Below are 15,468 nucleotides of genomic sequence, written 5' to 3'. Positions count from 1 at the left end.
GAAACGTCACTTCTCAAACGAAGCACAGTATTTTTGGCACAGACCTCTCAGCATCAGGCAATTAGGATTGCATCAGACAGTTGCAAGCTGCACTACAATTAGCATTACAAATTAAAAGCTTCACCATGCATACATGTACAGTTACTGTTTGAGAGGTGTAATGCCAACTCTGAGAACTGGTTTTGTATGCACTGGCAACAAAGACTCAGTTTCATCACCTTAGACCTACTGGATCCTTCAAAATCCACCCATGGAAATCCTTTTCAGCACATGACTGAAACTTAGAATTCTTGTGTAGGAAGTAAATAGGATTACAACTTGGAAAGTCTTGGTTTGGAAACTTGTTCTTCCTTTGCAAAAAAGCGAAGGAATGTCTGTGGGAATTCTGCTGATGTCATCATACCAAGGAAGGCCAGAGGACAGAGGACCATGTCATTGCAACAAACACAAATCACTTGGAAAACTATATTTTCCTTATTAGGATTAACACTAAACCTATCTGACACAGCAATTTATTTTGCACAGCATTCATAAACAAGTGACACAACTTCTTAAAGGAAGTCAAGGCAGTTTCCTTTGTTTTTCACCCTCAATTTTAAAGTAGAAAAAATTAGAAATCTGACTAACTGAAAAGAAAATTAAGAATACTTAAGCCATAGGAAAATTATTTCTTAGGAATTTGCTTATTTCCAAAGTAATCCATTTATCAAGCTGGTATCAAATAGCCTTGGCATCATAAGAAAGGGTTTGTGAATTCTGACACAAACAAGAAGGTCCAGGCTTCTTCACTACCTCCACCCCTGAAATTTCAGAAGAGGAGATGACTGGCTCTGTAGACTTTCTGAGTGCACTTTCCTGCACTTTTTACACTCAGCACCAGTATTGCCAACTGAGACAATCGGGCAGCATGACAATGCCCTTTGCTCCATGTTCTCGGGGTAGCCCCTTCTGAGAAATCACAGCTACATCAAGGAGACGATGTTTGAAAAGCTCGATAAAAAGAAGATAAAATCTCTGCCTCCCAGAAAGTCAACATACAGGTACACAACTGGGAGACAAAAAAAATGGCTTCTAACTCTTGTGTGATGGGGCAGTTTGAGCAGGTAGGTGAAAACCGGAGGTTTCGGTCATGCACCAGAGTATATTACAACCTCCCTTTGAGCTCTAGAAGCCCCTTTCCACCTCCTGACATATGTGATTGGCTAAAGCCACGGGTGATGAATTCTGGCATGCTGGGGGCTGAATCAAGTTCTTGCCAGACCCAGCTCCCAAGATGACCATTTCTGCCCACGCATGAGCTTTCTGGGCACGCACATTCTGAAACGCCACTCTCAGAAAGTGCGTATCTGCTTACTGACAGGCAAAGGTGACACCAGATAACATCTGCTTCACCTCACCACACAAAACCTTGACTATCGAGTCAAAAGTATCAACAGGCTCTGTTGACACAGAAAACACTGCACTGACGACAGAGCCACCTGGGACCATCGGTCACAAGCCAAGACCCAACTGCATCAGGCTCCCCAGCAGCCCATGGCCTGGGAATCTCTGGGACATCTGAAGGCCTGTCCCTGCAGCCAGCTGCAGACAGTCACCCGACCCTGTGCTCCCAACACGGCGGCGTTCCCAGGGCGCAGCACCCACAGCAGTTCCTCGCTCCCGCCGTGGCACAGTGCCCTGCCAGGATCACTGGGCGGCCGTCGGGCCGGGGTTGGCACAGGCCCAGCTGGCTCCGGCACAGCCAGAGCAAACACAGAGCTGCTTGCACGGATCTATGTAGAGATCCTGTTAGTGCAAGGCAAGGGGTGGCACCTGAATCCAGGCAGAGAGAGCGCCATGAGTTTGTGCAAGGAAGTAATTCCAATGACAAGCATCGGTCTCGGCACAACGGCTCCCAAACCGCCGCTATTTGTTTGTAAGCATCGTGGGAAAGGAAAGGTTTGGAGGACAATGAGGTCACTTTGAGGATATTTGTAAGGAGATCCTCCCACACATGGAAAGCTTATGCAAGAAACAAGAGAAGTGGCTGTTTGCAACTTAACCCATGGGACACGAGAGCTCCAAAGCAGAGCTTGGAGCTGACATTGCAAAAGCACATGAGAGATGATAGATAGAGTGCTCCAAGGGCCGGAAAGGGCTGCAAAGTGATATGTTCACTGAAAGAAGCAGTGCCCTATTTCACCGCCGCCTCAGATTACAGCAACACGTTCTGATTTTGTTTTCTCTGAGAACACAAGTGCACGTCTTTGCACTCACCTCAACAGGGAACCTCTTGCCGTTGATGCTGTGCTCAGAGCCAGCTGATCCGTTGCTTTGACCCCAGTGAAACTCCACTTTCTCTGCCTTGAATCTTCCTGGTAACCCAGCACCGCTGACAAAATAATCGTCCTTCAGCAGGATAGCAACTGCACACACAGAACAATGAGGGGAAAACTCTTAGCACAGTTTTTCTGAAGCATTTATGGGTTTTTGCTCATTATATCAGAATACTTTTTCTAATGCAAGCAAAATGTCGGGTCATAATTTTCTGCTTTACAGGGATTGGCTCAAAAAAAAAGTCTACAACTAATGCTGGCTAATTATGGAAGTGATTATGAAGTTACATAGGCCACAGAAAATCCCAAAGCCTCTATTTCTCAAGGACTTTTTGCCCTCCTTATTGGACTTTGATTAAAATTTAAATGGCAAACTCCATCAAAACCTGTTTAATGTGGTTCCAGAAAGTAACAGCTGACCATGGTCCCTGCCCTTATAAACCACAGAAGGTCTGCAGATCACAAGTTAGGAAAAGAACAGATCCTCTGCTTCTTGGATTTCCTTTATTTTGTTGGTGAGGACCCCTGTGCCCTGTCCCACCTCTATTGCTGGACAAGGCGGGTGCTTTCCCTACCCTCCCTGCTCCCCCTCTGTAAAATGGAGAGAGTGACAATAACATTTTTGAGACTCACTCATGAGACATCCTCCATGAGAACTTGGTTTTATGACAGTAACTCTGACATTATTATTACGTGATTCAATAAGGGTCAAAAGGATCCTCTTTGTATTTGCTTTTCACTCCCAAAAGCCTTTGTATTTTATGTAACAATAAAAGCTGTAGGTCCAAACAGAGGGCAAAATCGTACAGTGGGAGCTGGTACAGGTTACAGGGGAGGTCTGTGGTCCAACCAAGAACTGACTCCAGCTTTCAAAAAGTTCCTGTCCACTACTCTCACTACAGGATCACCTGTCTTTCCAGCATCTCTTATTTTTAATACACACAATTCCTGAAAATTCCTCCCTACAAAATCCTTTCTTCTCATCCCTCACAAAACTGTTGCTTAAAAACAGAACTAAAATTAGAATTTTGTTTCTGTAAAAGCCACTGCAGACTACTGCTTGCTGTGTCTAGAATCCTGTCTTTAGAGATTTGAGGTTGGTTTAGGGATTTTTATTTTAACGGAAATAGCAAAACCCACAGGGATTTCTCTGTGTTCTCAAGCCAATTGTGTCATTGAAATGGGAACATTAATATAAATCCAATTTTATTATGTAAGACAGAGGACTTTATTACTGCTGGAAAAAAAACAACAACAAAAAAAGCTACTTGTGAAATAAAAGTTACTCCTCTGTTGGTGACTCAGTGCAGGCTCTGCTGCAGGCCAGGCTTTCTGCCCTCCCATGAGGAGAGATGGTGACATTTTTCCACAGAGCTCAACCTTAAACTGTTTATGTCAAAACTATGTAAATGTTAAATTGAATGAGATGTTCAGATGCATCTAAATTGCGTCAGTGAAATCACCTGACTATTTTCTTCCATCATTTCTGCTTCTTTTGACAATTCCTTCGCATCCAAGTGTTTTTGTGGGAAAGTATGTGATGCAGTCCTGGCTATGGGGTAGTGCCTGTGTCAGCCAGGGTCCCACTGGTAGTCACTCTCTTCTTACACCAATTCTGTGAAACATAAGTGACTGAAAGCACCACTGCTCTCTACCTCCCTTAAAAAATTCTCAATGGGCTCAGCAGTACTTTAATAGTGAAAATCTCATTCAATTAGTTATACATTCCATAGATAAAATTGTAGGAGATGCGGAATACGGGAAAGCAGATTCGCATGCATCTGTTAACAACCTCTGTGGAGATTCAGTTGCATCTAATAAATATTTGATAGTTTCTAAATAATTTATGGCTCTGTCAGGGGTCATTTTACTTGTTTTAGATGAATAATTAAAAGGATAATTAGGAGGATGTACAATCTGAAATGTTCATCTAATTGTTCATTTTACAGTATTTCTTACACTGCTGAGCTGTACAACATGTGTTCCCATCACCTTCCCAGCTCAGCAGCATCCTCTTACTGCCAGTAAGAGTGACCTCTTCATGTGACCTCTAGTATTCAGGGCTGGAATAAACAAGCATCACCTTACTGGGCTTTGGGAGCCACTCTTTTTATCCAAGAATTTCTAGAGAGTGCAAGGAATCAACCCTCAAAGCCCACTAATTTAAAATACTGCATAATCGAGAATACAAAAGCAAAGGAAGCAGTTTGCAGCCACCAGGACCACAATTGTGTGATGTCATTTGCAGGTTCAGGGATGGAGTTGGAGGACCCATGACTCCTATGAGAGCAGGAATAAACCTGGACTCAAAGCAGCCATTCCCCTGCCCTACAGATCAGCTCTGATGGTCAGGACCAGCCAGAGTGATGCACATCACATAGGGAAGGTACTTTAAAAAACCCCAAACATCTCTGGTAGGCAGTTTCTTTAAGCAGAAGAAGTTTTTCGAAGTTCTCAATGACCTAAAAAGGGGCAAAGTGGCAATATGTGTGTAATGCTGGCAGAGGTACTGCTCCCATGGGTGCTCTTCCATGGGGCAGGTTGGGTTTAAAGAAGCCTCGTCAACCTCGGGCCCAGCTGACACTTAATTATAACGTGACCCAAATGAAAACAATTAATGCAAACATAACTATGAAATGTGTGCATACTTTCCAAGTGATCTTTATCACTTAATACTATGGTCAGATACTATGGTGAGGAAATCAAACACATATTAGTGCCTTTCCCAATGTAATTGTACACAAAAGTATTTCTAGTCGAGATAGGGGCTTAACAAATCCATTTCCATTTTCTGAATGAAACACTGTTTTCCATATATTGTCTGCCCTTCACCTGATATGGGGGGGGGGAGGGAAGACACACAGAAGAAAGCAGAACAAACCTAAACAGCAGTAACCTCTTTACCTTTTAACATTTCAGAGCATAAAAATAACTCATTGTTCTATTCTAAAAAAAAAATGACTAGGTCCTATAGCAATAACAATAACCTAAGTAACACATTTCCTGTCAGTTAATGAGCGTTAAGGTTAAGGGCCTTTGGCTTTGCCTGGGACCCCTGTCTCTTTTAACCAGTCATTAATTGCAAAGAAATGCCCTCTACATCCGTCACCACTGCTTAAACAGTTATTTAGTTTACTGCCTCTGCCAGTCTGCAATACGAAGGTCTCATGTGGCCATCTGCTCCAAGACTCTGCTGCCAAAATGTGTCACAATTTATGGCACAGCCTGCCTCTATCTTCTACTCACAAGCCAAAACATCCTACTTGGTTTGCTGCTCTACCACTTACCCCCTTAAAAACTAATCCCAGGCAACTTTCTTCCAAAGGTCAGAAAACCAAGAAAAGGAATGGGACTCGATAAAACAAGGGAGGAGTCAGGAGCTCAGCAGAAGAAACCGAGGCTGACAGCAAGGCAAAAAGAGACTTCACATTACCAGGAAAAGGCCATAAGTTACCAAGAAAAGTGACAGTTACTGTTGCTCTGAGAAGCAATAACTTGTCAGCAAAAATCCATACCCCAATGGGTGAGGAAATCAAATATAGCAGCAGTGCTAAAATCACCCAGCAGAGAAGACTGAAGGTTTCACTGCCAACTGTGTGGAGACTGGAAAATCTGCTGGCATGTTTCAGTTCAACAGAACAAGGCTCTGGCTTGTATCAGCAATAGTGTGGCCAGCAGGACCAGGGCAGTGACTGTCCCCTTGTACTCAGTGCTGGTGAGGCCACACCTCAAATCCTGTGTTCACTTTTGGGCCCCTCACTGTAAGAAGGACACAGAGGTGCTGGAGTGCGTCCAGAGAAGGGCAACAAAGTTGCTGAAGGGTCTGGAGCACAGTTTGATGAGGAGAGGCTGAGGGAGCTGAAGGTGTTTAGCCTGCAGAAAAGGAGGCTCAGAAAGGACCTTATTGCCCTTTACAACTACCTGAAAGGAGGTCTTAGCCAGGTGGGAATCAGTCTCTTCTCCCAGGTAACAAGCTATAGGACAACAGGAAATGATCTCAAGTTGGGCCAGGGGAGGTTTAGATTACATATCAGGAAAAATCAGGCTGTCAAGTGCTGGAACAGGCTGCCCAGGGAAGCAGCGGACTCACCATCCCTGTAGGTATTTAAAGGATTGGTAGATGTTGCACTTGGGACATGGTTTAGTGGTGGGCTTGGGAGTGCTGGCTTAACAACTGGACTCAATGATCTCAGAGGTCTTTCCCAACATAAATGACTCTATGATTGTAACATGGTTTCTCACTATATGTGCAGCAATGTTACTATTACATGTACAGTATAGCACCAGCACCCTTCTTTGAAGAATAGAACCATCATTTTTTCGTGGTATTTCTAGTTACATTTATTGCTGATTACCACAAACAGCCTCTGTGACCATAAGGGCAGGGTTCATACCATGAATAGACTAATTAAGCACCAAATTTCCATAGCATTCAACCTTTTCTGAACCTCATGTTGCTACAAAGGGCAAAAAAGTCAGGATGTCAAAGCAAACAGGAGCATTTCTTAGTAAAGCTGGAAAAAAAAACCCCTCAGTAATGCATCAAAACCCCCAGCTATGCTTGGTGGTGGTTTATGTTAACTGGATTTGCTTTGCAGTAAAAGAAAACAGGATCACAGCCTGCCACTCCATCTCATCTGAAGGGCAATAACTCTCAGCTCCTGCTAAGATCCTGAACCACTGGAGCTGGATCTGAAGCACTTGCTGGACTCCAGGTCGTGGCTCAGATCCAAAATCCCCTGGAAGCCACGGGTGTATATCCAGGGTCATGCTGCAAACTGCCTGAGCAGGTACACGCCCTGGATTTTGCTAGCAGACCTCTGGCTATGGACACAGTACAGAAAGCATTATAGAGATGCATGTCAGATGTTAATAAAGATAAAAATATACTTCCAATAAATAAAATTGAATTAATTAGTGGTTTAATCCAATTCCCTAAAAATATTTGACCTTGTCAAATGAAGAGGGTGGCCTTATAATTTCTGCTTTTCACATTTTTAGAATTAAAGAGTAATCAAATGCATGTGGCTTTGCATATAAATCAACCTTGACCTTTCGGTGAACTGTTTTGGTAAAAATAAGCAGTACTCATGCCTGTTCTTTTTTCTCTAAAAGGCAGAACAGACAGAGCAGAAAAGAATTCAGTTCAGTGAAGAATACTGTGCTATAATCATATCAGAAACACATTAATAAGCCCCCTCTACTCTGAGCAGTTATTGCTCTTTCTTCTCTAAAATCTTCCAATTTCTAAGACTTCCCCTTTTCTTCCTCCCAAGCCCTGCATTTCAGCATTCTTTTGGATTAGATGTTACAGCCTCCCAAAGCTGATAATTCAAGGTTACACCTTGAAACTCTTATACCGCCTTTTATTCTGAGGAACAACTGACTACCAAGAGAATTAGTTTATACTGAGAACAAAAAAAAAAAACAATAAAAAAACACCTTAAAAAAAGCCCCCTCAAAATCAATCTGCAGAACTAGTTCTGCACAGAATGCAGAGGCAGAGGTAGGTGGCTCCTACTGGAAAATTACATTAAAAAAAAAAAAGAGAGCCACAAAACCCAAACAACAGAACGATGAAAAAGGAGGAGGGTGGAACATGGCTTGAATTTTTAATTGACTGCAGGCAGGCTATGGAGACGAGTAGAAGAGAACATACCCGTTTTCCCTGTGTTTTTCATCCAAGTCTTGTTCGAAGACTCATTGTCAAAACCATCAAGCTGCAGTTCTTGATACTCATCTCCAACGTGGGCCAGATGGTCTACGATGTCTATGGGAGACTGGTGAGACCCTCCACACTTCTCGCTGGAAGTAACCCAGTGCTCGGGACCATAGGTACCTGTTAAAAAATACCAATGCCAATTAACATTCCGGTGGCTCAGCAGTGGCTGGGTAACTCTTCAGTGTGAGGATGAAGCACTTAAACTCCCCAGGTAACTCCACCGCACTTACGCTTCTGTCGTGTGAAAGAGGTTGAGACGTGTAAACTTACGAGGAGATTGAAATCCATTGGCTTTGTGCCGTGCTCCAACTTTGCCTCTGGCACTAACGAACAATGGCCTTTTTAAAAAATTACTATTCTATAAAACTATCTGCAGTTCCCAAGCTCCTCTTGTGCAAGTGTTATCAATTAGCATGGTTCTACTTGAACTCCCCTAAAGCTTCAGCCTTAATATATTACTATATACTTTACCTTTTCACAATGGACAAATAATGTAGGAACTACCCATCAACTTGTGTTTGTGCAATGCTCCACTTAAATAATGTGAATGATCGCATTTCTTTTGGAGGTTTTGAAGCCAGAAAAGATGAAAACAAAGAATTAAACTAAATGTAGATTAGTAAATTTAAAGAAAACAACAAAGGAAAAAAATTATTCTGGATGGAGGAACTAAAGAGGACTTTCTGTCAGGAAGACACTAACTTTCTTTTGCTGCTATTCTTACATGAGTTTTCTGGTTTCGATGAACAGTCAATTAAAATAATATGGAAAAATAAAAGGTTTGAGGCAAAGACCTTGTCATCCGCACCACATACCAGCCCCAGGTGCACTAGAACACTCAGCAGAACACTTAGGAAATCTCCCATGAATTTCAAATTTTTCTTATGACCTTCCTCCCCAACTTTAAATTGTATTAACAGAGACTAAGAGATTATCTTTCCATGAGTGCAAACAGCGTTTTAAGCTCCTGAAATAACAGCACAGAGTTCTTGTAAAGCACTTGTTGCTCACAGTTCTTAAAGTGCTTTCCAGCTGGAAATTGATGGCTGAGAAGGGAAACAATTTGCCGAAGCTCAACTACCAAAACCAAGTTGAACCCTGCTCTCCTGAGACCCCTGATGTCACACCTGTATTGAACCTCTGAACTACACAGTCAGCAGGTCTGTTCGATAGGCAGACAGCAGTAAATGATGCATCAATGTGCATTTATTAGCCTTGCATCTGAGAAGCACATGTAAATTCAATTAGTGCCATCCAAACCCAGCAGTTGTGAAGGCCAGTTTCTCTGGACCCTGGGTTTTAATCTGTCTGGTTGCAAAATGCATTCATGAGCGAATGCAGGACACTTAATCAATAGCGAGATTTTGTGCTGTACTCATCACACACAAATGCTGTCTGGTACCCAAGTGACAAGAAGAAAGTGTTTTACTTTCAAGTACAATTAGTCAAAACTGCAACATCCTTTAAAAATCATTTACATCATCTGCCCAGGTTAAAAACCAGTTTCATTTATCTCGTGGTTCAACTTGTATTGTCAGCAAAAGCCACTTCCAGTTAATTTCCCAATGTACCACAACCAAGGAGAACAGAATTATTAAAAACCTTATGTGGGGGAAACCAAAAGCGTTCTGCTGAAATACTGGTATTTTTCCCAAATCAAGATACTCTTAGTAATTGGTTTGCAGTGAATTAATTGGAAATTCAGATTTACTTTTCATATAACCTTGCATCTTACCCCATGAAATTTGGGAATTTGCTTTAGAATGTTTAGCACTACACATAATCAAACCTGCCAGCTCTTGTGTTTTGGCTTTGTTATAAAAAAGGGGTGAGCTTTTCAAAAGCACTCTGCTCACAGAGGCTATCTCAGTGGTTTCAGCTGTGCATTCAAAAGGAGCTGCACACTCAAATTTTTCTTTTTTAAGTATTCTGTGTCAATGGGGAATTTTTTTGAGTCGGCGGATTTATTTTAATAGGAACTGTAGGGCTCCTTCCGTGCATCTTGCCATAATTTTTCATTTACTTATTTATTTTAAGTATAGCCAGCTCTCAACCTATGTGCAGTGACAACTTCCTTGTCAAAATGAATAAAATAAGCCATAAGGGTAAACAAACAAACCACCATGTTGAATTAAAACCTCAAGTGACTTAGATACCTGGACTGACTTTTGCTGAAATATAGTTTCTCATAGACCTTTGAAGGCTTGTATAGATTTGTATCATTTTAAAAAACATTGTCTGCTTTTTTTTAATTAACTTGACTTGCCTGAATTTATTTCATAGCAATAAATCTTTCTATAAATACAGTAGCTTCACTTGCTTATAAATCTATAATTTACCAAAGAAAAGTCTAGCAGTATCTGCTTCCTTCACGTGACAGTATTAGTTTCCATGCATAAAATGTTTCCAAACTGATGTTGAATTATTAAAGAAAAAAAATCTAATGCAATGAAACCCTCTCAGCAATTCAAAACCCCAACTTAGTGCTGGTGCTGTGACTCCAAGTCCTGACATCCCAAATTACGGTCAGAAGGCTAAGCTCTGATTTAGAGGTTCAAGACCTGCTAGTTAAAATCAGCACAGGATTTTATAAACGAAAAGGTTTGCCACTAATTTCTTTCAGAAGTTTTTGATATGTAAATTACTACATGCAATATGACCTACACCATTATGGCAGCAACTCTAGACAGAAATAGAGGCCACGACCCCAACATCTCCATTCCCAGCAGCGCAGAATTGGGGCCATCCCAGCTTTAACAATGAGCACGAAAAGGCAAAGGTAGGATGGGGAGGCAAGAAGAAAACTTTTGAGTTTTAAACCAAACTAAATTATATCCCCTACCCAGAAAAAAAAAGCTCAACAACCCAGAAAATGTAATCAAGAATAGTGCAGTGGGATTCACTTATTCCTTGGTAGTCATCAGAAGGTTCAGGCCTAACTGCCTGCTCCTTTCCATGGACATTCAAGTGCAGTTTTAATTGAAACTGATCTTCCACTACAGACTTCAAATTAATTCTTCTTCCAAGTGTCTCATGCTCCAGACATCCTTGCTTTGCAAAAAACCCCTATATCATTAGAGGAGGAAATAGAACACTTTTTCCAAGCTTGCAGATATTGATTACCTATTCCTTCCATCAAAGCACAATTGCCATTCTGCACTGTATAAATCTCTTCAGCGTTAGACACTTTATAAAGTACTGAGAATTATATCATTAATCATTTGCAGTTACACCTGTCTTGCTTTATTGAATTCTTTGTTTTTTAGAACTTTAAATAAATGCTTTTAAATAAAAACATGACACTAAATAAAGACTCTGTTTCACTTAAACCTAGTAAAAAAAAAAAAATCCCCTAATTCTGTGTGTGACATTTACTCATCTGAAACAGAGGAACTTGTGAGTTATTTGTATTTCATTTTTCCAACAGTAAGCATGGTGGCTTGAATCAAATAAAATTTTGAATGAATTTGAGTTGGCCTTTTAAGTCTGATAAATAATTTGGTTTCCAAAAGCCCAAACAAGGTAAGAGCCCTCACCTGTGCTAATAAATAATACACATTTCCCAGTAGTGGGACAACCTGCAAGCAAACATCAGACAGCCCCAGTCCAGGAGACACCAGCTCCTGGAGCTGGAGTATTTGATGCAGGAGCAGCACAGAAAGAGAATAATAACTGATTGATTACATTTGGCATTTTCAGGTACTGAAGTCAGTGTCCTGCCTCCAGGAAACCACAGGCTTGGGTCCAACAACGAAGTGCCCACACTGGGGAAGGAGGGATGTATTCACCCCCCAGCTCATGGCAGCAAGAGGAGATGGTGACTGAAGAACTCCTGAGTGATGGGACAGGCCTGGGGGCTGAGGAAAGCAGTAAGGAAAGGGAACTCAGCCTCAGTGATCCCTCTGAGCATTGAAGAGGAGATCACTCTCTCCCAACCCTGCAGGGTGTTTTTTCACCCCTCCCACCCTGCAGAGCCACACTGACACTTGCTCTGTTCCTGCCTTGGGCTGGTACAAGGACAGAGCATCTCTCCCCACAGCCCCAGTGACTGCAGCCCTGCTGCCCCTGCCCTGTGTGTGCTCGGGGCTCAGGGGGCTGCAGAGCCCATCCATCTCCTGAGTCTGGGCACTCCACGAGCAGCCTCTGGGTTGCAGCCAGGTGCCTGAGGACTTGACCTTACACCTCAGCTTAAATCAGGGACAAAAGGGCCACTGGCTTCCAAGGCATGAAAGCAGAGCTGGGGTCAGGGACCTCAGCAACACTATGGTGTCTGACACACAAAGCTTCAAACAACACTGAAGGCCAGAGATATTATCACCCATCCTTGTCTGAAATTACCTGATGCTTCCTAGATTCTTTTCTCATGCAAAATCTTTCTGTCAATTACTGCAGCACCTCTAATAGTTTTTTAATACACTGTCTGCTCTTTAAATAGAATCTGAGATTACTTTTTTCCTTCTTTTTACTGTACAAAGCAATGAGCAGTCTTCATTAAAGAAAAACCATTAAAATAATGTATTCTGACAAAATCTAATTAAAGCGTGTATAAAAACTTCCACTTAAAAAAATAAAATGTATTTTTTTTCCCCACAATCTTTTGTTTAAAACATCTGTTACTAAAAATACTGGCATTTCCTTGATTTTACATAATTTTCTAATTAATGGGTCAGCTATGCTGATACAGACTGGTGTGTAACATATTTGCCTTTACTCAATATCCAGATAGAGGTTAACAGACAATTAAACCAGGCAATTTCTGAGTGATGTTTGATCATTCATTTACAAGTTGGGAAAGAGGTAGAAATATCAACACTTGGATTTTTTTAATTTCACTTGTTTTCAATGTTTTCACAAAAATCTGACTTTAAATCTCAGACCTGACACAAAAAAAAGCTAGTTTAGGGGTTTACAGTTTGGAAACTTTCTATTATGTGTTCTTTTTGTTGGTTTTTGGTTTTTGGTTTTTTTTTTGTTTGTTTGTTTTTTTAAACAAGATTATCTCAGACAAATCTTTGTCTCTATTTGATGTCTCTTAAATTCTCATTTTTGAATGAAAATGGTAGTAATGATTGCAAAGCAACCAAAACCCCTCACCTCTGTAATTAAAGCAAATTACCTTGGTCACTTCATGGGGACATCCTATCCCATCATCTTAATATGGGAGAAAATCCATCCATGATTATGTGAGAGGCAGATATTTACAAGAGCTGTAAGAAAAAGTATGCTGCAGAAAGGCTTTTATCCCTGATCCCTCTCCAGCTCTACTTCTTTCTCACTGCCCCACAGAAGTTATGCAGACAGAAATTATCCTTGTACACAGACATGATCTGTACCAGAGGCAGCATGTCTCTGGTTCATATAAAGCAGCAAAAGCTCTTTTCTCACTGTGTTGGAAGGATGTGAGACCAGCTCACCCAAAATAGGGCAAAAGGCCTGCTAAGCAGTGGCTTGGTATCTGCTTGGATGCCAGTAGTGTTTGCTCAAGTAAGTTAGTGATGCCAACCAAGCAAGTTATCTCTCCCACAGCCTGCCTCCCTGCTTAAAGCACAAGAAACAAAAACCAGAAAGAATTGAAGTGTTTAAAAGCCAAATCTCACTTGAAAGCCAACGGGGACACCTCTGACACAGAATTTCTAGAAGTATCTGGCTATTTCAGCTGTGACAGTACTGTGCCATTCAGAATAAGCGAATATAAAAGGGAAAATTCCAGGTTTGTCTCAGAGCAAAATCCAACCAGTTATTAAGAATGGGTGGAATGAAATAGTATTTCCTCTTAAAACAAAAATGTCCCAAGCTTTGCTTGCACATCTTTAGATAGGCAGCTTAAATACTTAAAGGACCCCAGCAGGTAAGAACCTCTGCAAGTTTTATAGGCTCTGGATAAAACAGGAATGCTTTCCTTTGCACGGACTGGCAGCTGTGACCTGCCCAACCATCTCAGCATTTAGCTGAGGAGCACTATAGATCTGAATCTCTGCCTCTGAGTCTCTGTCACACTTGAACTGCTCGATCATGAGCCAAATCTCAAGAAACACCGAAAAGAAATGTCACCACCAGTAAACAAAACTGATTCCTTTTTTTCACACTGAGAAAGAGCAAGGAAGCAGTGCCCTTGCTCAGCTACAAAGCAATGAACTTCAAGAGCAGGCTGGATTTTCTAACAGGAAAAGATTGCTTTAAACAAACAAATATCAGTGAAATTCACTATGGAACTGAATGCAATTTAAGATCCTACAGAAATCTCAGTCCCTGGGGCTTCTCTCTGTTATCTAGGAACAAAAAGCCTGAAACTGTTACTTGATGCCATAAGATCCATCATCACTTTTTGCCATTTAAAAAGGAGCTGTATCAGTAAGTCCAGGAAAGCAGTGGAGAAGGTGTTTAAGCCACGTGAGTAGTGACAGGAGGCAAGGCACGTACTGCAGCCTCCCTTTACCCTCTCTTCTCACCTCCAGTCCCCTCCTGGGAATAAGAAATAAAGTGAATCCCGTAGGAAGAAGCCTAAAGACTGCATTTAGATATAAGGCCAAAAAGAATGATTTGAATGACATACCTCTTGCTGAGTGATTTAGCATGAGGCTGCAGAGGTAAAGGCATAAAAATCCCTGAAAGCCTTGATAAAAATCAGTGGCATTTTTCAGGGGTCTTCCCATTGCAGAGAAAGCAATCAGGTTGTTGAATTATTATATTAGGGGGAAAAGTTGCTGAAATTATACTGTCTTGCTCTAAAATGATGGCATACCAAAATCAAAGGGATGGAGAAGGAGAGCCTGTAGTTAAGAGTTCACAGTGTTGTTTTGAACAAAAATTTCCTGCCCTGAGGGAAAAGGGCTTTTCATTTTATTATTCTCTGTCATCACTCTGTTTAACATGAGACACTCGTGCTTGCAGAAAATTCCAATTACTGCTTGAAAAATGAGACTGAATTGCAAGAGCAAGATCCTGAAGAGCTTGCTGAGACCCAAACAGGTCTAAGCATCATCCAGTCTGAGAGGTGCGTGCAAGGCACGGGAGAGTCGCAAACAGCCAAGGACAGCTTTTTGAGAACTCAAAAAATATGAAAGAAATCTTCCCCAAGAACAATCTCTGATAAGGGATATCTTAACCAGCAGTTGCTGGAACAAACACAAAATACAGGAAGACGGAACAAAAAGGGTTTGGATTTCGATAACCTCTGAGCAACCACGAGCAGCAGCACCAGAAGCACCGGTGCCACCACACCTACAGAACCACACAGCCACGGGGGGCTGTGGAAGGAAAGCTGATCTTCAGAACTGATTGTGTCAGTGATACTGTCACACTGCCAGAATGTGGCAGATGCAAAGAAAGGCTTTAAATCACGCTGCTAAATATAAACTATCCTATAATGTCTGCAGCTTTTAAACCGAAAGACAGAGTGATATGCGTGCTCTCCTTAAACTTTCATATCCA

At 41.6% G+C, this 15,468-nt stretch overlaps 1 protein-coding gene across 1 annotated transcript in view; it reads right to left on the bottom strand.

Annotated features, from left to right (window-relative positions):
* The window catches only part of PTPRG (protein tyrosine phosphatase, receptor type G), a 405,524-nt gene that overhangs the window by 180,145 nt on the left and 209,911 nt on the right, over positions 1-15,468 (bottom strand). The window contains exons 3-4 of the mRNA XM_027700470.1: positions 7,975-8,154; positions 2,257-2,405 (exon numbers count right to left, since the gene is read on the bottom strand). Of these exons, the coding sequence (XP_027556271.1) occupies positions 2,257-2,405; positions 7,975-8,154 (329 nt within the window). The remainder of the gene's footprint in view (positions 1-2,256; positions 2,406-7,974; positions 8,155-15,468) is intronic.

Source organism: Neopelma chrysocephalum, unplaced genomic scaffold, assembly GCF_003984885.1.
Source record: "Neopelma chrysocephalum unplaced genomic scaffold, ASM398488v2 Primary Assembly neopelma1_147, whole genome shotgun sequence".
NCBI classification, from domain to species: domain Eukaryota; kingdom Metazoa; phylum Chordata; class Aves; order Passeriformes; family Pipridae; genus Neopelma; species Neopelma chrysocephalum.
This window is presented reverse-complemented; position numbering and strand designations above follow the sequence as displayed.